This window comes from Rattus rattus, chromosome 1, assembly GCF_011064425.1.
Source record: "Rattus rattus isolate New Zealand chromosome 1, Rrattus_CSIRO_v1, whole genome shotgun sequence".
Classification (NCBI taxonomy): Eukaryota; Metazoa; Chordata; class Mammalia; order Rodentia; family Muridae; genus Rattus; species Rattus rattus.
In genome coordinates, this window is record NC_046154.1 from 5,847,713 (window position 1) to 5,869,575 (window position 21,863).

At 53.7% G+C, this 21,863-nt stretch overlaps 1 protein-coding gene across 1 annotated transcript; it reads right to left on the reverse strand.

Moving 5' to 3' along the window:
* Positions 1–6,017: 6,017 nt before the first annotated feature.
* On the reverse strand, positions 6,018–20,672 carry Ttc34 (tetratricopeptide repeat domain 34). Its single transcript, XM_032893561.1, has 8 exons — positions 19,898–20,672; positions 15,631–16,438; positions 13,885–14,110; positions 12,444–12,648; positions 11,255–11,421; positions 10,574–10,844; positions 9,583–9,797; positions 6,018–6,642 (listed from the first exon to the last, which is right to left on the reverse strand). The coding sequence occupies exons 1-8, from the start codon at positions 20,670–20,672 to the stop codon at positions 6,115–6,117; spliced, it is 3,195 nt and encodes a 1,064-aa protein (XP_032749452.1). The 3' UTR covers positions 6,018–6,114.
* Positions 20,673–21,863: the final 1,191 nt, after the last annotated feature.

A 21,863-nucleotide genomic window follows, 5' to 3' on the forward strand; every position in this document is an offset into this window, starting at 1 on the left:
GGAAATTGGATCAGGGATGCCGTTGGGGAGGTGACTCAGGTCCCGAGCTCCCTGACTGTCCTTTCTCTGTTCCTGTGGAAATCCAGGAGTTTCGGGGATGGGGGTGGGGCCGGGGTTGGAAGGACAATGTGTATGGGAACCATACAGAGCGAGAGAGGGTTAGGGTTAGCAGCTTAAGTCGGGGCTTCTATCTGTATCTTCCAAATGGCCCAGCCTGGGGAGGGGGCTTGGATGTTCTTGAGACAATCCTCACACAGTTGGCACGGCTGATAAGGTGCAGAGCAGGTGGGGCCCTGGCCTCACTCCCTGCTTCTCAGTTGGCTGTCAGTCAGCTGTTGCCTGTCTCTTGGTGTTCACATGCCCGCCACTTCCTCTGGATGCTCAGTCCGTGGCTGTCTGATCCCCCGTCTTCCCACAAGGCCTCTGCCTTCCTCCAGACAGTCCCCTTCTGGAGTTATTGAAGCCAAGCTTAGGAATTACCCTTCACCCCACACTTTACAGACTCCTTTAGTTCTGCTAGAGTCTGTCCTTGCCTCCTTCCTATACCCGGTTTGCTCCAGGCCGCCATCACCTTGAGCTGCAGTCAGACCTACTGAGGGTGTGTGTGTGTGTCTCCTTTTCCATCCAGAGAGGATCCCTCAATGGGGAGTCAAAAGATGTCACTCACTAGCTTTCTTTACATCTCCCTGTTTCCTCCAGCCCCCTTGTCAGATCACTCCCACCTTCCAGGTCCCTAACTAAGGAAAAAATGAAGAAAGCCCCATTTTTCAGGGTGCTTTCCCTACCTGGTTTTCAGTTCAACTACGCAAAACCTTAGCCTGCTCCTGCTCAGCTCCCCCAGGGCTGGGGCTCCTGTGTCTTCGTGTGGGGCACCCGTGACAGCGGTTGAAAGAGTGGGTGAGTGGGTGTGTATGCCTAGCCTTGCAGGAAGAACCTAGGTCTGACCTGGCCTTTGCAGCTCATGTTCCAGAATGTTCTGACTCTGAACACATTAGCTAATTATCTTCTGCATTCTGCTGGTTCACATCATGCCCTGCAAACTTCGCTCCCGGCTGACAAGTCCCACAAACACACACACACACACACACACACACACACACACACACACACACACACACACAGAGCCAAGTGTGGGGTGAATGTGCTGGGTAAGGGGGAAAGGAGTCAGTGTGAACCCCCCTCCCCCAAGTGGGTCTTTATCTCTCTAGAGAAGGGTTGTCATGAGGAGGAGGCAGGGGCATCCCAGGTAGGAAGTGTTATCAAAGGGTCTACTCAACAAGATGTAGGTGATAAAATGCTGAAATGCCGGGGCTCTTAGAGGGCATCATGACAGAGCTTAGGTGTCAAGTATGATGGTACATGCCTGGGGTCAGCATTTGTGAGGCTGAGGCAGGAGGATGGCTGTGAACTCAAGGCCAGCCTGGATTACAGAGTGAGACTGTCCCAAACAAAACAAAACACAACACAACAATAAAAACAAAAACAAGGGCTGGAGAAATAGCTTAGTGGTTAAGAGCACTGACTGCTCTTCCAGAGGTCCCGAGTTCAATTCCCAGCAACCACATGGTGGCTCACAATCATCTGTAATGAAATCTGATGCCCTCTTGTGATGTGTTTGAAGAGAGTGACAGTGTATTCAGATATAATAAGTAAATAAATAAATATTTAAAAAACAAAAAAACAAAAACAAGATACCACCTGGTGAAGCAGCCTGGCGGCCCCTGTCCATGAACCTTACCTAGTGCTGTCAGCTGCCACTTGGCAAGTCCTATAGGCTAGTTTGGGACCTCACAGAGCTGGGGTGAGCTGGCCAAGGTAGGCTCTGGGTGGAGTAGAGCAGCGGTCAGGCTGAGCTGGCTGTGAGGTCACACGGAGCTGGCTTCTGGCCCACCTTTATGATGATGTGAACTCCTTGGAGATGATCTCACACCAGGGCGTTCCATGGGCTTTCGTGTGGGGGAGGGGAAGCTGTGCTTTTTAGTATAGGGACCCTGCTGAGGGGGTGTTCTGACTCCCCCACCCCCAAACCCCATCTCTGTCTCATCTCTGTCTCTTGACTCTAGCCCAAAGGGACCCAGGGTCTGCTGGCCCGATCCTGGTAGGGTTTCTGCTGTGGGCTGATATGAGTGGCTCCCCCCCGGGTGTTCTTCCCTGCAGTCTCTGGGTGGGTGGGGGTGGTTATGGAGGCTTGCCAGTGCAAGGGAAGACCTGCCCATCATGATGGACAGCAGTAGAAAGGGTCCTCACTGGAAATGATGGTGAGATGCTGGACTGCTTGCTAGTTCTCCAACCGGGGAGCCTCTAGAGCCAGGGCAGGAGCCTGGCTAGGGAGTTGGAACTCTAGTTTTAGGCTCAGGGGCTGTACTCAAGATTTTTAATAGGAGCTGGGAATATCCTCAAAGAAAGCAATAGGGCTCTAAGCAAGAACTGACTTCAGGCCTAGGTGACCTTCGAACAGTTCTCTTGGCTTCCAAAGACATCAGGAAGGTTTAGTCTACAAAGTCTGGGTCCCATGAGAACAATCTCCTAATGTGGCTATTGGAGACATTGGGTCCCGTGCTCTGATGGCTTCTGAGGGTGGCCCATGGCCCGGGAGAAGGGAAATCTCCAGCTGCAGCTCAGAGCTGGGCTCAGACCTTAGGTCCATCACCTGGAGTTTGGGGCAGGATTAGGAGTTACTTTTCTTTAGGTGGGACCAAGTGCCTAACAAAAGCAATGTAAGGAGGGATCTAAGGCTCGGTGCATCACGGTAGGGAAGGCGTAGTGGCCGGCATGTGAGGCAGCTGACCTCACTGCATCTGTAGTCAGGAAATGGAATGACGGATGCTGATGCCCAGGACGCCAGCCCATTGGGCGGCACCACCCATCTACAGGTTGAACTTTTTCTGGAAATACTTTTGGAAGCATACCCAGAGATCTATCTCGGGGGTAATTCCAAATCCAGGCAAGATAATACGGATTAACCGACAAAGAGGGATTTGTCATGAAAACTATGCAAGCCCGATGCCAGGCATAAGGTGTGGTTAAGCTTCACCCGAGAGGGGCTGGTCTCGCAGCAGAGAAGGGCAGGCCTTTGTCGGATGGAGGCCTCAGAACTTTGCAGTCTGCGATGTTCTGAGTTAGCACTACGGCAGTCACACTAAGCCCCTAACGGTCAGTAGATCTCTGTATAAACCAGTGCTATGGTGTGACTTCCACAGCTGCCTCTGTGGGTGTTTCCTTCTGCCCACACGAGTAGGAAGGCTGGCTGATCCGTTAGCCTCAAGGATGCTCTTGTCTCCGGCTTCTCCAGCATTGAGATTGTAGCTCTGGGATACTCTGGCCTGGTGTTTTTGTTTTTTGTTGTTTTGTTTTCCATTCCAGTTCCGAGGATTGAGCTCAGGTCCCGTGCTTGTACAAGAAGCACTTTAGTGACTGAGGTTTTACCTCCCTGAGTTCTTATGAGAAAAACTAGGGCACTGAACAAGAACTGGACTCTGAAACGCGGAGCGGGCACATCTGGATGGGCTGAGGTGAGGGCCCCTGGTCCTTTAACTGCCCCTCCATCGGAAGCATTTGGGGACACTAACCTTTCCAATTGAAAATGTCATGGTAAGTCAGTGCTGAAAGATCTGGCTTTAGACTCCTAGCAGATCAGGTTTTGGGGATCCCTGAGTGTGAATGAAGTCCCAAGTTGGGCCCTTGAGGCTGTGGGTCACACACTGTGACACCTCCAGGACTTCTGGAAGGCAGGTGGGAGCAGAGACTAGGGTCATAGCCAACTGGGCACACCGACCCTCTGATGAGGGCTCTGTTGTATTTGATCATATTCTGCTGGAAGCGACCCATGGTTTGCTTGGACTCCATGGTCCACAATAAACTAGAGATGCTGGAACCATGCAAGGACTGGTCACTTGCCCTTGGGACACATGGCTTGGGTTCTTTCCACTCCAGCCAAACATGGAAGAAGGAGCTAGGAGGTTGTGGGTAGGCTTTGGGGGGCTGCAAGGAGGTGGATGGATCTGTAGAGTGTGAGCTCTAGAATGTGGGGGCCAGTAGCCCTGGACATGTCCTGTAGGCATATACCCTAGCTAGGGTGAATGCACAGCTTTTAGAATCCTCCACCACCATCTCCAGGCTGCCGAGGTGCTTGGTCTAGCCTGGGACTCTTCCATGAGACGATGTGTGGGCTGAGGGACTTAGCCAGCCGAGACTCACCTCCATCTTCAGGGACCAGAGGTCTATGGTCAAGACAGAGGTGGTGGTGAGGAGACACTGCACTTGGGTTCACTGAGACAAAATCCGATAGGCTGGGAACCTTATTGAGATTTATTTCTCATGGCTGTGGAGGTAGAAGTCCAAGGCTAAGCCCTGGTAGGTATATAGGGACAGGCCTGCATCCTGGTTTGTAGGTGACATTCCCAAACTCCGTTCTTATACATGGGTGGGCTGAAGGGTCTTCCAAGCCACGAATCCTGTTCTTTATGGCTCCACCATCACAACCTAACTCCTCCCCACCTGCAAGATCCTCTGCTAACGTCCCATTGGTGGTGGGATCTCAGTGCACGGATTCTGGGTACACATTCAGACCGCAGCAAAGTCCCAGTAAAGCAGCAGTAAGAGATTGGGGGGTGAGGGGAGCGCGTGTGCGTATGTGTGTGCTTGTGAGCCCGTGCTAAGACCTTGGGAGGTGCTAAGACGAGGTGCTGGGTGATGCACCTGGTGGCTGGGAAGAGCTCTGCCAGGTCTGAGTACCTTCGAGTTTTGAATGCAGCATCCAGGGGTGGATGAGCAGGACACCTCAGGCTGAAAAGCAAAAGTGGCAGTGGGCTGCGCAGGCCACACCCAGGTGACCAATAGTTTGACCTTGGTGCTGCTGGGTGTCTGCAAGTGTGTACAGTGCCAAGGGACACACAAGTGGAGAGATGGACGTGAGGTGGGTGGGTGAAAGGGTAACCCTATGGAGACATGCATTAGGTTATTCTAGAGATCATAGTGGGGAAGGAGGGCAGGAACCGGGGTGTGCTTCACAGAGAAGTCTTTCTGGGCTCCCTGCTCTTCCTGGTTCTCCTGTGGAATACATGGAGTCATAGTTTGGCAGGTCTCAGGTATTACAGCTCCCACACCACGGAGGGACGACAAGGCAGGTGGGAGTTATTAGGAGTCCCTTTCACAGGAAGGGGGCTGCTAATCCTACCCAGTTACTTCATCACTGCCCAGGGACAGGCAGGACCAGGGATCCTGTATCTGAGCATGGGGTCAGTCTGTGTAGGAGGTGAGATGGTGGGTTTCCATGGTGCTAAAAGGACAGCAGGAGGAAGGGTCGTGGAAGGCAGCCTGGGGCAGAGGGGCAAGTCTCAGAATTCAGACCCTGCCCTCACCCCCACTGGAGAAGCCAGGAAGGGGTTTGCCACGCCATGCCAAGCAGTCCTGCCCATTGTGGGGAGAGAGCAAAGTACTCCAGCCTGGCCCCTGTGACAGTTTGGGTGATGGTGGTAGTAAAGGTGACAGGCTGGAGCCTCACTGGCAGGGATAAGAATGGATGGGAAGTTTGCCCACGTAAAGCTGTCTCAGCTCGGATGCACCAAATCTCGGGCTGACCTCTTGGACAGGCGCAGGCCCAGTGGAAGCCTGGGGTCTCTCAACCTTATGAGGATTCAGGGCTTGGTGGAGGGAAGGGGCTGTCCAGGCTGTGCCTGTTGGCACGTTCGGTCACTGGGTTCCTGGAGAACAACCTTGAAAGGTCAGCTGCGCATAGGCAGCCAGGAATCTGGACCTTGGTTAATGCTGGAGCAAATCCAGGCCTGCTCTAAGCAGCCTCCTCCTCCCCAGGGAGGTCTCCCTGGGCCAGCACCTCTCCTGCTAGGCCCTGAGGTGCTAACCCTGATCCTGCCTGTGTTAGCTCTGAAGGCAGAGTCCCAGGTGTGAGCAGAGCACTGGGGCTGCCCAAGGTAGTGGGTGTGTAAGCCACCTAGAACAGCTGTTCTGCACAAAGAGAAGGTTTCTCCTCTAATCCTACAGCAAAGGACAGGCAAAAGTGGCCAGCAGAGAGAGCCACTCTTGGATCTGGGGAGCCAGGTACACCCTAGGTGAGAACTTAGGAGCTGGTCGAGGAGTCAAGCAGTTAGCCAGTGGTTAGTGTAGTCTACAGCCAGAGGCCGCCTCCTTGCGAGTCCTCAGCTTCAGTTTCTTTAGCCCACTGTGGCTGGGGTCCACCAGGAGTCCATTCTGGACAGCTGTCCAGGCCTCCTCAAAGTGCTGTTTCTCTAGGCAGCGCTGGCCATGGATCAGGAACACACTGGCTGTCGTGGCCCGGCCTGGTTGCTCCAACAGGCTGCTTTGAGCTTGGGCTGGTGCCAGGGCCAAAGCTTGGGTGAAGGCCCCTGCGGCTCCATCCTCATCGCCCAGGCTCAGAAGCAGGCGACCCCGGGTGCAGAGATCCTCTGTCCGTCTCGGCATGTCGCTGTCCTCTGCAGGCTGATACAGCACCCGGTCCAGGTCCCTGAGTGCCCGGTCATACTCCTGCAGCTGGGTCAAGCAGGCCATTCGGAGACGCAGGTGGTAAGGACTGCTGCCTCCCGCCAGGATGGCCAAAGAACAGTAGCTCAGTGCCTGCTCCGGATTCCCTAAATCCAAGAGGTTGCTTGCTTCCTTGGCAGCGGTCTGAGAAGGGGACACAGGGAAAGAACTCAGAGTTAGTCTCTGGGCACAGCCAGTCTCTGCCGATGTCTGGTTCCCTCCCTCTGCAGAGACGCCCACACTTTTGGAGGCTTGGTCGTGGACTCCTTGTGTGACGGAGGGCTGCAGCTGGTCTAGCAAGTCAGCCTCCCCTTAGTCTCTGGGCAACATTGTTTCCAGAGCAGAGGGAGGTCCGCTAAGCATCTCCTCTTCCCTGATGCTGTTTCTCTAGGCCACTGTGAAGACAGGCAACTCCATCTCATCAAAAATTTGTTAGACTCACACGATTCCTCCCCTGCTCAATAACCTACATTGGTTCCACAGAACCTAAGATGGACCTCTGGGTCCCTCCTTTCCCCTTTTAACTGTATCCAGCCTCACTGCACACAACACCCTAAACTTTAAATTCCTTCAGTTGCGGGTAAAGCTCAGAGCATTCCGGGCTTGTCAGAGTCACTCCTACAGGGGGCAAACACCAGAGGACAGTTGCTTAGGTCGGATGTTTTTGCTGAAGGGCTGGGGGGGAGGGCGGGCTATAGGGACAGAGGACCTGCTTTCTAGCACGGGTGCAGTGCCACCTCCCAGAACTAGACTGGAGGCTCCCAGGGAGGGCTCTGAGGCTAACACAAGAGCATCTGCTTTTCTTATATATTTGGTTGTGAGCCTAGCCTTTAACGGCTGAGCCATCTCTCCAGCCCGCACCTGCTTTTCTTGTTCCCCGCTGTGCGACCTTGTAAGAGCTTCTTGCCCTTCCTACTGCATGGTCCACATCGCTGCCGCATACAAGAAGAAGGGATTCAAAAAGCTTAAATACAGGACAGCTTCGCACGCTCAGAGCTCTACTCCGCCCAGCTCAGGGAGGGGACAACAACCGCACAGGCGCAGGCGCAGGCGCAGTACAGAAAGACCGCGCTTGGAGGTAGCAAGACAGCCGCATAGCAGGAAGCCAGAAAGGCCACTTCCGGGTCGACCCCTGTTGCTGGGCAACCGGAAACTGCCTTGCCAAACTCAGCCCCTGGGGTCCAAGACCTCTAGGCCTTGAGATTTCGCCAGTGTTTTCCTGATTCTCCCTTAGAAGCTCAGGAACCTCCCCAGCCCTCTACCTCAAGTTCCCATTCCCTGCTTTAGCTCCGGGACTGCACCCTCCCCTACCCAGGAACTCAGGATTCTCCAGTCCTAGAGCTTGGGGTTCAGGATTTCCCTCCCGACCCTTTTAGAGTTCCAGGACCCCACTCCCCAATCCGCTCTAGTTTGGGACTCCTATCTGGCACCAGGACCTCAGAGACATCCCTGGCCCTACTCAGAACTCCCTGGGCCCTGCATCTGTGTAAGCTTGGGGACTCCACCCACCTTTCCTGGATGCTCGGATACTTTATCTTACCCTTTTCCCTTAGCTCACAAGCCACGTCTCTGATCCTCCCTGCTCAGAGGCTTTAGGCCCTAACAACTCTATACCATAGAACGCTTCTATAAAGTCCATAAACTTCAGCCTAGACGTTTCTCTCAGTTCAACTCCAGCCAGCACCATCACAGTCCTTGTCCCCGTTCTCAGGCAGCAGGTCCTTTGCTTTAGGAAGCATTCATTCAACACGGTTCAGCCAACTCTGCGGGTTCAGCCACTCTCTGATAGGCCCTTTTCCGTGTCACTTGACTGGCAGAACTCTGAGCAATTGACGGAGGGAGACATTCAGAGGAACACTTGTCTTGCCCCATGTTAACTCTTGACCCTGGGTCCCTCTGACCCCAAGGCCTAATACCTGGACCTGTTAGCATTCCTTCTAGGCTCTGACTCGTCACGGTTACCTGGTGTGATTGTTTCTATATGCTCGGCAGAGAGAGTGGCACTATTAGAAAGTGAGTCCCTGTTGGAGTAAGTGTGGCCTTGTTGGAGTAGGTGTGGCCTTGCTGGAGTGGGTGTGGCCTTGTTGGAGGAGGCGTGGTCTTCTTGGAGTAGGTGTGGCCTTGCTGGAGTGGGTGTGGCCTTGTTGGAGGAGGCGTGGCCTTGCTGGAGTGGGTGTGGGCTTTAAGACTCATCCTAGCTGCCTTAGAAGCCAGTGTTCTGCTAGCAGCATTTTCAGGTGAAGATGGAGAACTTGCAGCTCTGCCTGCACCATGCCTGCCTGGATGCTGCCCTGCTTCCACCTTGATAATGGACTGAACCCCTGAACCTGTAAGCCAGCCCCAATTAAATGTTGACATTTATAAGAGTTGCTTTGGTCATGGTGTCTGTTTACAGCAGTAAAACCCTAAGACACCTACCTGGCAATAGCCATGTATGCCTGATTCACTCTAAAAGGGGTTATTTGCCCTCTCCTCACTCTCTTATACTCTCTCTTCCCTTTCTCCCTTCTCTCCCCATTCTCCCCTCCACATCTTCATGGCCAACCTCTCCTCTTTTCTCCCCTCCCCCTCCCCTCCCATCCCCCTCCTCCTCCTCCTTTTCTTCTTCCTCCCCCCCCCTCTCTCTGCCTTTCTCTGTCTCTACTCCTGCCTCAACTCCCCACCCCATGCCCTAAACTCTATTCCATGCTATACCTATTGTGTGGCTGGTACCTCACAGGAAAGGGTGTCTCAGCATGGGCCTGCTGAGGCACCCCCTTCCACCTCACCACACTACACCTCCTCCAAACACATCCTGGTTCCTTCTTCCTTTTTATAAAACACAACAGGACCTGTATACCCCGATCTGGGTCCTGGAGTGGGCCTTGTACCAGGATGAGGTTCCTCAGCCCCAGTTACCCATGGCTTGCATGTGCAAGCGAAGAAACAGGGGTAGTATTTCCAGAGATCTTACTCCACTCTCACCCCAAACCCAAGGAAGCCAGCTAGCAACAGGAAGAGAAGAGCTGCCTGGGGTGAGTGTGGAATTCTGAAGTTCGTGGGAGTGGGGCAAGGTCAGCATAGGGCTTGTGGGGCACTACATACCTGCATGAGACTCTGCCGCTCTGGGGATTCAAGGAGACGCAACAGGAAGCTGAGGTCCTGAGTGTCTATCTCTGCCAGGCACTGCAGGTCACGGGCAGCAGCTGACACATCTCCCTTTTTAAGCCGGAGCAAGCCTCGCCGGGCCTGGGCAGCCTCTGATGATGGAGTGAGGTGTAGCGCTTCTTGTAAGTGGGTGCCAGCCTCCTGATACTTGCCTGTGGGGACCGCAGGAAGATATTCGGTGACTGTGGTGGGTGTGGCTGGGATGGAGGCATGCCCAAGAAGGCAGGCATCTAGCCCTAGGGAACTACTTTGATGTCCCCTAATCTGTCTTGGGTGGAGTCCAGTCGATGGGTAAGAGCAGAGCTGTGGGGTAGCCCCTGGAAGTCTTTGGAGGGCAAAGGCAGGATGCAGAGTGCTTCCCTTCAAACAAGGGTGACAGAGACCCACATGCCACACTCGGATGTACAAATCCTTCTTGGGGTCTTCCTCTGCCAGCAGAGGGACGTGACTTGAGAAACCAGAGAGTGAAGCCAGGCAGTGGTAGGACACACCTCTAATCCCAGCACTCAGGAGGCAGGTGCATTTCTAAGTTTGAGGCCATACTGGTCTACAGAGCAAGTTCCAGGACGGCCAAAGCTACACAGAGAAACCCTGTCTCAAAACAAAAACAAAAACAAAAACAAAAACAAACAAAAAAAACAAAAACAACAAAAAAAACAACAACAAAACGAAACAAACAAAACACACACACACAAAAAAACCCAAAAAACCAAAACAAACAAACAAACAAACCAAAAAACCCCCAAACAACCAAAAAAAAAAAAAAATCCAGAGAATTGCCACTCCACAGGCCCCACAGGGGTTGGAGATTACAGGATTTGGAGCCTTAGAAGCCACAGTCCAAAGGCTTTTTCTCCACTTCACAAAGAATAGTACAGAGGGTCCGGAATGTGGGACAGGGGCCCATGTCCCCTGCTCTTACACATACCCAGCCCTGTGAGGATGTCTGTGAGAAGCAAGTGCCAACTGCTCTGTGCAGCGTTGATTCTAATCAGTGCCTCCCCCGTGGCCAGGAGGCCCTGGGTGTCCTCTTCCCTGAGGGGCACTCCAGCGTCCAGACACTGGTTCAGGAGGGCCTGGCAGCGGGTATAGAGGCCCTGGGTCAGGGGCAACTGAACTTCTGTCTTCAGGGAGAGGATCTCAGCGATAACAGTACCCGGGTCAAGCTTCAGGGCTGAGATCATGTCGTCCACAGCTTCCTGCAAGGAGGGGGAGCTCATCACGAGTGTCAGAGTGGGAGGTCTCATTTCTATGGTTCCATTTTCTCACCCTGGAGACCCAGAAGGTCGGTCCCACCCAGCTTCCTACCTTCCCAGCTCCAACTATCCATGGCCTACCTACCACCCACCTTCACTGTGAAATTCTTTAGGATCCATAGCTGCCCCTAGGGCTTACACACCTATCCCTACAGACTGAAGCATGAAAGGCAGGAATACCCAAAGGTGGATCTGTCGGAAGGTGGCAATCGATCTCTGCTAGTGCTTGTGCGGAGGAGAACATGGAGCTCCAAAGTGTACCCCGAGGGCTGGAAGGCCCGATCTTGCTCACCCTCCTTCAGTCTCCCTCACTCCTGCTTGCCCAGCCCCGGGTGGAGAGGATGGGCTGGCACCTGCAGCTGGTCCAGGGCCAGATGCACGAGAGCTCGTCCACACAGAGCTTTCACATTCCCCGGCTCCTCCCGGAGTATGGAGTTGAAATCAAACATGGCGGTCTTCTTCTGACCCAGGAGCCCATAACAGCGGGCTCGGACAAGGAGGGACTCACTGGCTCTACTCCCTGAAGGAAGAAAATGTGGTCAGGTACAGCTCTGGCTGGCCCTCTTGTCCAGGGTCCCATCTAGTGCTCAACCTTGGAGCAACCACCCCACTGGGTACTGAGACAGAGTCAGGTAGCCAGGGTTATTGGCTACAGGGCATGAGAAGCCCAACCAGGAGAGGTGATGCTGGGAGGACTGGTAGCTTGTTGGGGTGTTCTAGGAAAGTCTATGACTTTCTCTGTTTTGGGGGGAGTAGGTAAAGGTTGAATAGGACAAGTTAGGCCAGGGTAGACAAAAGAAGCACATAGTAGGTTGGGTATGAGGCTCAGAGTGGGCAGCAATTCCCAGTGAACTCTGGGAAGGAACTTCAAAGGAAGAAAAGGTGGTCAGGCACAGCTTGACCACCAAACAGAATGCTTCCTCCACACTCCTTCTGTATATCTGTCCAGTGTTCCCACAGGGAACCACACAGTGACCTGCAGGAATCAGTTTCACTAGCCACTTCCCTCCCTTGGGCTCTTGTCCACTTACTCTGAGGATGAGCAGTGGAGAGGTGCCAGTACAAGTCACCACAATCTGCATAACCACACTACCCCCTGCCCTGGCTATGCCAATGTCCAGAGACTTGTACATGCACCATGATACTCACACATTACATTCCAGCACACCCAGGACAGGCCTGCCGCAACCCAGATGGGATGGCTTGGCGACGTGTGGAGGGCAGGTGTGGCCATACAGAACCTGACACTACTGTGAAGGACTCAGGGGAGCAAAGGTCTGGATGACACCTCAGCACAGAGCATGCAGGGGAGGCAGTCCAGGAGCAGGGCAGTGCCTTAGTTAGCCCGGGCCCTTCTCCAACCTTGGTGTATTCACGGACAACCAAGGGTTCCAGTACTAGGTGCTCTTGGTAAATGGTCCCATCTCATCCACACCCTGGAGGGTCCAGGGTGCAGGATGTGGCAGAGCAAGCTCATTCACAGATCCCACGAGTTCCATGCATCTGGCACAGGCCACCCTGAGGCTGGTGGGGGGTTCCTACCTGCAGCAAAGATGGCCAAAGAGAGGTAGGCGATGGCTTCCCTGGTGTGGGCCTCACTGTCCGACCCACCTGGCCGTGCCCGCAGGATGCTTAATGCCCGTGTGTGGCAGTGGTCTTGCAGCAGCTGCAGGTCCTCACGACGGAAGATGTCCAGCGTGTGCTGGAGGCAGGCGGTGTCTCCAGACTGGGCTACCTTCTTTATTAGCTGCAAATGTGAGATCAGAGTCATCCAGTCCTCTCCACGAGCCCCCTTTTCTTCCTGTTCATGCCCGCCCGCTCCTGCAGCTACCAGTACGAGGGCTTGGCTCTGTTTCCACAAGCCTGGGATGGGGGGAAACTGTCTAGTCTGAGCCCTGGAAGGTTTTCCCCAAATTGCAGCCCCAGCTACTTAAGCCTTTGAAGGTGTGTTTGTCTCCATCTACTACTGTGCTTCCTCCAACAAGGACAGGGACAAGGGGAACATGGAAGCACTGGGCAGAGCAGAAGCCCACTCTGCAAAATGGAGAGGTGGGGTGGGGCTCTCCTTTCCCCGAGTCGCCTGGGTGGAGACCCCCCTCCAACATGCTGGCCCAAGGAAGGTTTGAACAACAAGCTTGTGCAAGGGACCTTCAGAACAGCATGTGAGAGGGACTAGAGGAGCTCCTCAGAAGGTGTAGACCAAGAGCCTAGGAGTCTGACCAGGCTCTAGCCAGGTGTCCTCAGCAGACACAAGCTCCTCCCTACACGACTCTGGGAGACACAACATCGTTTCCCATGGGCCGGGTGCAGACTCTTGTCCCTGGTAGAAAAGAAATGATTGACAGCCCTAGGGTGGTCTTTCTGCCTACCTGTCTGCCCAGGGAATCAGGATTCCAGCCAGGCCAGAGAAGAAGGAAGAGGCTGGCTGGTCCCTCAGCCCAGACTTTGAGGCCCCAAATCCCCCAGAAACAGGAGCTCAGTGCAAAGAGAAAGCCCCCTCCCAACACCTAAGCCAGGTCTTAAACTCTGCCATTCCAGGGGAGGGTTCTAAGAGGCTGACAAACAGTGTCTAGGGCCTTGTAAAACCCATGCTTCTGTCCCAGGCAGAGTTATGTTCAAGGTCAAGTCCAGCTTATCTGGGAGAACTGAGTAGGGGCTCAGCCTATGAGGCATTGGTTCTTGGCCACTTTTCATTATACTACAGCCAAAGCAACTCAGAGGCACCTCCTGTAAGCAGGCACCTCCCAGGTCTCAGGCACTACCTCAGCCAATTCCCTTGACAACTTACAAGGGCAGGCACAGGTGAGGAAGCTGAGGGCCAGAGAGGCAAGGGCTGGATATAGGTGGTGAAGTGGGTCCTAATTAGGTCTGCCTTTTCCAAAGTCCAGGCTGTAGGGAACAGATCTGGGGCCACAGGACGCATAGTGTCCCCTGCAGAGCTGTGCCCATTCCTACCTGCACCAGCCCACCTGGGCCTACTCACCTGGTTGGCATCATAGCAGAAGCCCCTCCGCAGCTGAAGCAGGGCCAGTCGCACCAGCACAGGGGCTGCCTGGGGCCTCCGGGAAAGAGCCACCAGCAGGGCTTTGTGAGCATCCTCCAGGCGACCCAAGCGGTACAGGGCATCAGCCGCCAAGAGGCAGGAAGTCTCATCCCCTGCATCCATCTCCATTAACAGGGTGGCCAGCTGGTACACACCGTAGGCATCCCTATGGAGAGGGCGGCTCAGTGTGGGACAGGCCTTTTTCCACATCCCCTCCATAGAGGTCAAACCTCAGGTGACTTGTTCCCGTCTGTCTGTGCCCCTAGTCTGGGTAGCCCCTTTCCCAGTGAGCTGCAGAGGGACAACCTCTGTTCAGATTCCTAACCTGCTCCTTCACTCTCCCTGCTCCTCCTACCACCCCACGGGGCAGGTGCTACAGGAAAGTAGGCACCAAATCTGCCCAAGAACCCGAGCAGACCCCGCCTCAGTTTCCTTTTTGTAAACACAAGAATTGATGGTTTGGCTTTGCTGGGCTCATCACAAAGAAACATAACCGTAACAGTAATTCACACACCGGGCAGAGGAAGCTCGTGGGGGGGGGTGTGTGGGGTGTGGACTGACAGTGGTGGGGGAGGGCTAGGTAGCTAGAGGTGCACCCACCAGGCAGCAGGGGGTCACATGTGTCTATTAGGGCAGGGTGGGCAGCACTAGAAATTAAAGACCCTTCCTTGGAGCTGCCCACTGAGCCAGAGCTACACCAGTACCCCCCTTTTAAGAGAAGGTGTTGTGGACACAATGTGTTACAAATGTGTTTAGCAACAAAGGGAAACTTAAAACTCCTTATCTACTGCAGGTGGGACAGCTTTAGCAAAAACTCCGTGTTTTGAGACATTGTATATGTGCACAAAAAGAAACAACTAGAACTACACACCTCAGGGGTCTAACATTCAAGAATTTTGGTTTTTTTTTCCATTTAAAAAGGAAATGGGGGAAGGGGAGGGGACATAGAGATGACTCAGTGATTAAAAGCACTGGCTGTTTTCTTACAAGACTGGGGTTCTATTTCCAGCATCCACTTGGTGACTACAATTCCCATAGTCTGAAGACCTGACGCCCTCTACTGGCCGTCGCTGGCACTGCACACACATGATACACATACAGGCCAGCAAATTTTTAAAAATCCAAAATAAAACAAAATTATTTTAAAAAAATTTGTGTTTGAGCATGCATGACTGTGTATGTACACGAGGGCAAGTGCCCTTGGAAGCCAGAGGCATGAGATCCCCCGAAGCCGGAATTATTAGGCTGAGGTGAGCTAACCAAGCGAGGCAGGTTGCTAGAAACTAGGCTCTTAGCAGCACTCACTCCTAACTGTTAAGCCGTTCTTCTGGCTACCTGCCCCTTTTGATTTTGACTTTTTGGTTTGTTTGCATTTTGTGTTTTTGAGACAAAGTCTCACTTTGCATGTAGCCCAGGCTGGCCTGGAATTCGCTGTGGAGCTCAGGCATCAATCTCCCAAGTGCTGGGGTTGCAGATGTGAGCCAACACCCACCCCCAGCTTGTTCCTAACATTAAGGGGAGAAAGCCCACAGGGCACCACTTTCTGAGACCTAGGATCCTGAGATCTCAGCCCTGGCTCCAGATGCCCAACTTGGCATAGGGAAGGCATCTAGCGGACCCCAGCGCAGTTTTCTACCAGACATCCCTCGATAGCTTCCCCACCTTCCGCACCGGGCAGTTTCTCACCCTTCCTGCGCCTGCGCAGCCTTCACCGCATAGCTTGGCGAGCGCAGCAGCATCTTGCGGCCCTCCTCCCGCAGCACTGTCAGCAGCAGCCCTCGCTGGTTCCAGGGCACGTAGGCCTTGGCGACCAGCAGCGCCTCCTCCGGCCGCAGCCGGCAAGCCGTGACATAGTCTAGCGCGCCCAGGAAGGCGCTGCCCGCCAGCACCCGCAGCAGCCCTCGACCGCACAGCGCGCGCACGCAGCCTCCCGCGTGCGGCGCCGCGCGCTCCACCACCGCCTGGAAGTCCTCGCGGGCGCGTCGCGCATCGCCCGCGTGCAGCGCGCAGAAGCCGCGCAGCGCCAGCAGCGGCGCGTGCTCTCCGGTGTGGTTGCCCGCGCGCTCTCCCGGACGCCTGGGCCGGAGGAGGCGCTCACACTGCGCGCGAGCTCCCGCCACGTCCCCGGCCAGCAGCAGGCACTCTGCTAGGCGGGTGCCCAGCGCAGGTCGCCGTCTGGCGGGTGCCACGCGGAGCAGGACGCGGAGCGCGCGGGTCACGGGAACCAAGAGCTCGCGGTCCGCATCCCGGCGCAGCTCGACCCGGCTTCTCACAGCCTCCAGGAAGCGGGCGAAGCCCAGGTCCGCGGCCTCCTTTGTCTGTGCCTTCAGGCGTTCGCGGTCCTGGGAGGACAGCAGGGCCTGGAACTGCCTCCGCGCGCCAATGGGGCTCTCGCTGAAGGCCTCATGTAGGTCCCGCAGCATGTCCCCGGCTGGGCCATCCTGGAAGAAAGTGGCGGCCGCGCGGGTGACCAGCAGGGCGGCCAGGTGCTCACCTACGGACAGAAATATATGTGGTCCTATTTTCCTACAGCTTACTCTGTCAGCTCAGGGCATCTTCCCTAAGTCTGCAGTAACCCAGGGTTCCAGAACCACAAGGATGACTCCCAGCCCATGGCAGGACTTGTACCAGCACCACAGCCAGCCTCTCCTGGTGTCAGCATTGCTTCCCCTAGAGTGGCTCTTGTAGACATCACGTCTCAGCCTAAATGGAAGCTTATTACATTCCTTTCCGCCTTGACTTTTTTTAGTGATGGGCTTTAGTTTCCTTCTCAGGGATGTAGCCCCACCCAGCCCACTCTGTAAAGCCGGGGTTCTGATTCTGACTTTGCAGGGTCACCAATCCTGGACGTCTTTGCTGCTCTGCCTTTTTGGGACTCAACACTTCTCTGTAGTAAACAGAGACAGCAGAGAGTCCAGAAAAGAGGCTCTCAGTTATCTGAAGTCCTTACCCTAAGAATGTGGACTTGAGCCTCGGGCTGGGTGTCTGTCTCCTTCCCATTGTTAGGATGGGAGTTACAGATATGGACCCTCCCCGGCATCTCTGAGGCCAGTGAAACAACAAGCAACCGGTTTGCACAGACTGGCTGAGAAACCCACCACCACCAGTGTCTCTGCCCAGTCCTGGTTGCAGAAGCCAAGGGTGGAAACAACATTGAGGAAACAGAAGGTCAGCCCGGGGAAGCAGCAGAGGCCCCCAGCAGCTGCTGACGTCACACCCACATCTTCCCCCCCCCTCACAAGAATGCAGCCACACACAATATATTTCTTAATTGTCCCACAGGCCAGCCAGTAAGGCCGTATCCATTTTTCTTCAGTTTTGCATATCAGAGAATCCCTATTTTATTTCAAATGACTCTTCTCCCATTAATTTTCATATTTTTTGTTGTGGTGGTTTTTTTGTTTGTTTGTTTGTTTGTTTTTTTTTGTTTTCGGGTGGTGTTAGAATATCAAATTCAGCTCTGTGTCCACTTTGGGCAAACTCTTAACCATTGAGCTATATATCCCAGCTAGTATGTTTTTAAATTGTACACCAGACATTTGAGCGATGCTTCAGAAAGACTCCAGATTTAGTTGTGTGCTTCAGATGAGGTCCGAACTTCGTTGTATAACCAGTTGCGTTGTCTAGACTCAAACGTCTTTGGAAGCAAATTCTCCTTTTAGTTCCACCTGAAGCTGCCACCTGACGCTTTGCACGGACTGTCTTGTCTCTCCTACCTATGTTCAGTCCTGCAGTCAGCCATAGACTTATATTCAGATTTTGGACTTCATCCCTTCTGTATCCCTTCAGGACTTTGCTTCTCAATTGTCTACTTTATTCAGCCCCGAACTCTCTAACATCCTCTCAGGCTGGTAAAACCACGCCTTTCAGTGGTACACACGACTGCACAGAGGAAAAAATCTCCAAGCTGCAGTCTCACCTCAGGTAGCCCCAGTTTTATTCGTTCAGGCAGTAACCGTACTTGCCTTTGGAATTTCGTTCAAATTAGGAGGCCGCTGCCTGTGGGACAGCGTCCTGTCAGATTGGCTGATCTTTCCCAAGACCAGATCTGCTGTTAGCTTTAGCAGTTTTGACAGCCTGGGTCTTCTAAAGTGCTGTTTCACCGTTTTAATTTTTCAATTTTTCATTTTTTTCTCGTGTTCACTAATTAATTTTCTTTCCAGTTGGCTGTGTCCAAAGAAAAAACCTTTCCATTGTGTTTATTTGCCTCCGTCCTACTACCATGGTTCCTACGATTTCCCGAATTTTTTGTTTGTTACCTGTGTTTTCTCTTTGGGGGAAAAGTTTTTTCCCCCAATTCCTTTATACATTTGCCTTGCTGACATGTGGGAATTCCACAAATACTTTGCATATGGTTGTCTTTTCTGCCATTGTATGTTCTGAAAACATTCTATTCTCTGAGAATTGTCCTTTCATCTTGTATAGGTGTATGGGGAAAACTTTAGAATTTAAATTTTATAAGATGTATTATGTTTTCTCATTGTCTCTACTTTTGTATCTTTTAAAATAAATGTTATTTACTTTATTTATATGAGTACACTGTGGCTGTCTTCAGACACCATCAGAACAGGGCATCAGATCCCATTACAACAACCATGTGATTGCTGGGAATTGAACTCAGGACCTCTTAACCGCTGAGCCATCTCTCCAGCCCCTACTTTTTTTGTCTTTTAAAAATGCTTATTTATTATTATTAATTTTGAGGGGGACAGGGTTTCTTTATGTAGCTCTGGCTATCCTGGTACTCATTCTATGGATCAGGCTAGCCTTAAACTCAGAGATATGCCCACCTGTGCCTCCCAAGTGTTGGGATTAAAGGCATGTGCCACCCTGCCCAGCTGTGTGTCCTATATGATGTAATGCACCTTTGCCTACCAGATGCATCAGAGCCAAGACATGGAGCCTCCCAATCCTCTCCAGCTGATTCCTCCCTGTTCATTGCTCGTGTCCAGGTCCTCAGGAACCCTGGCACTCAACGGACACTTTGTCTATCTTACCACATCCCAACAAAGGAACCTGGTGCCCTGTGAGACTCTCTGGACAGCTGACCACAGACTGAAATCCACAAAACCCAGCAAAGGGAAAGAAACCTTTTCTCTACAATTTGGTTATCTTAGGCGTTTTGGTATAGTGAGAGAAAGCCTCTAGCACAGGGTTGCTGCCCCTTCAAGCCTTTCCCAGTTAAGTCTCCAGGGCTAACTCTAAATCATTCTTGGTCCTCCATTGACTCTGTCCACAGTCCTGCTACAAATGACTCAGTGGACTCTCACTCTGCAATGCTTCCTCCCAGGTAAGGGTCATGGTCTCCTGTCTGAGAGTCTAAGGACCTTTGATAGATGGCCCCGGTCTGCACCATCCTTCCAGCTTCCCAGCCTCCTCTCTGTTTCGTAGCCTCCCACCTTTCCAGCTCCATTCCTCCAGCCTCTCTGTCCTCCCACTCAACTTTCCCTCGGCCTCCTCCCAGTCTTCTAGGTCCCTCTGGTTCCTGAATCACAGTCCATACAGGACAGCAGAAGAAGCATGCTCACATCAGTTTGTAAACCCTCCTGTGGTTTTAAGAGTAAAATCCAAAGTCTTCCAGGCCCCAGCCTTTACCCACTCTGACTATTTGGTGGCAAGGACATTTCAAGTTTTCTTCCCGAAGGCGTTGGCATTTTTTTTTTTTTAAATTCTTGAACTCTGAAAGCCTCCTCGGCTGAGAAGTCCTTCCTGACTGACAGACAAATTTGCGCCTTGCATAGTAAGGCAAGAATTTTGTTTGCTCTTTTTTTTTGGCTCTTTTCACTGTGGGGTCTCCAGCCCCGCCCCAGCCCCGCCCCAGCCCCGCCCCAGTTCTGCCCCAGCCCTAGTCCCAGACCCAGCTCTAGTCCCATCATTCGCAGGTTTTAGCTGTGTCTGGAGTGAATGTCGCCAAGGCTCGTAAGGAATATGACTTCATGAGTCACTCTCCTACCTTGGGGTCTACTTCCTGTTGAGTCAGGCTGAAGGTCCCGGCTGCACGCTGCCTGGCAATCCTCAAACCTGCCTCTATGAAGCAGAGCTTCCGGTGACATGGCACCCATCCAGCTGCCTCTGGGGTCCAGGGCCTCCAGAAGTCCCCGGCAGTTGACCTCTTGCTGGCTGGCGTTGGTCTTCAGGTGTCCTGAGAGGTAGTTCTGGAGAGTACCAAGCAGCCTGGGGAGGTAGGGCTGCTGGTGGCTACGGATGAAGGCCACTGTCCGGTCTGCGCTGGAGGCAAAGTTCTGAAGATAGGCAGCTATGCCTTCTCTGGCTTGGTCCACAGACAGGACCCAGGCCAGGGCCCGCATCAGCTGCAGCTCCAGGGCCTGCTGGGAGTGTGCATCCAACAGTGTATTACAGCGCTGCACCACTTCCACGTGACGCCCTTGGGCCAGCAGGCCAGCCAAAGGGTACAGGACAGTAGCAGGGTGATCCGGGCAAATGGCACCAAGAAAAGCAGAGGCCAGTGTTCCAGTCAGGGAGACCACCGCCATGCCATCCCAGTGGATAGCAGGGATCTGGCTGTTCCCACGACACCAGGCCTCCAGGGTGGCCACCACAGGTGCCCCTGGAGACTCAGCCAGGACAGCCCGTACATGCCGTACAGCTGAAGGGGCATGGCAGCTGAAGGCGGCCAGGTAGAAAGCTGTGGCTAAGGGCAGCTCCCCCAAGGCCAGATGCTTGTCCCCCTCCTGACAGAGGCAGGCCACGAGATCTTGAGCTGACATCACAGTCTCAGTCCCCACTGGTCCACGTTCGGTCTTCCTGGGTACCTGCAGGAGGAGAACTGTAGTTACTGTTCAAGTTGTCATGGTCACCTGCACTGCAGTCACCCTTGAGCCTGGCCCCAGAGAGCAACCTCCTGGTTCCTCCTGGAACCACTGAGTTCTCAGAATCTGTGCAGACCCCACTGTGTGGAACCTGAGACCTGGCCACTAGAGATATTTGTGGTACTCTCTCGGCAGGCAGCCTCCATGACTGGGCATGGGCTCTGCTAGGGCCTGTCAGGTTTCAAGTTACTCTCACCTCTTGAGCCTCAGTTTCCTCCTGTCGAGTGGGATGGGACCCTGTCTACTCAGGCCAGCCTAAGAGGGCTTTGGTGTTCAAGTTGGGGGCAGTGCAGGTAGCCAGGAAATTGAGTGCTTAAGAGATCAGGGGCCTGGGCAGACTCTGGGACACCTGGTTCCATCTACCTCAGGAAGGTAAATGAGTACCTCAGATCTCCAACCCAGCACCACACCCCTACCTACCTGCTCATGCCTGGGTGATGCAGGCTGAGGGCTAGGGCCAGGTCTGGAGCAGGGTGGGGAGCACTACTGGACAACCCCTGGTGGGGAACACTACCAGATGACCCGGGGTAGGGAGCACAGACAACACATGGTAGGGAGCACTACCAGACAACCTGTGGTGGGGAGCACTACCAGACAACCCATGGTGGGGAGCACTACCAGACAACCCATGGTGGGGAGCACTACCAGACAACCCATGGTGGGGAGCACTACCAGACAACCCATGGTGGGGAGCACTACCAGGCAACCCATGGTGGGGAGCACTACCAGACAACCCATGGTGGGGAGCACTACCAGACAACCCATGGTGGGGAGCACTACCAGACGACCCATGGTGGGGAGCACTACCAGACGACCCATGGTGGGGAGCACAGACAACACATGGTAGGGAGCACTACCAGACGACCCATGGTGGGGAGCACAGACAACACATGGTAGGGAGCACTACCAGACGACCCATGGTGGGGAGCACAGACAACACGTGGTAGGGAGCACTAACAGACAACCCATGGTGGGGAGCACCACTGGACCACCCATGGTGGGGAGCACTAACAGACAATCTGTGGTAGAGAGCACATCCAGACAACACATGATGGGGAGCATAGACAACCTGTGGTGGGGAGCACTACC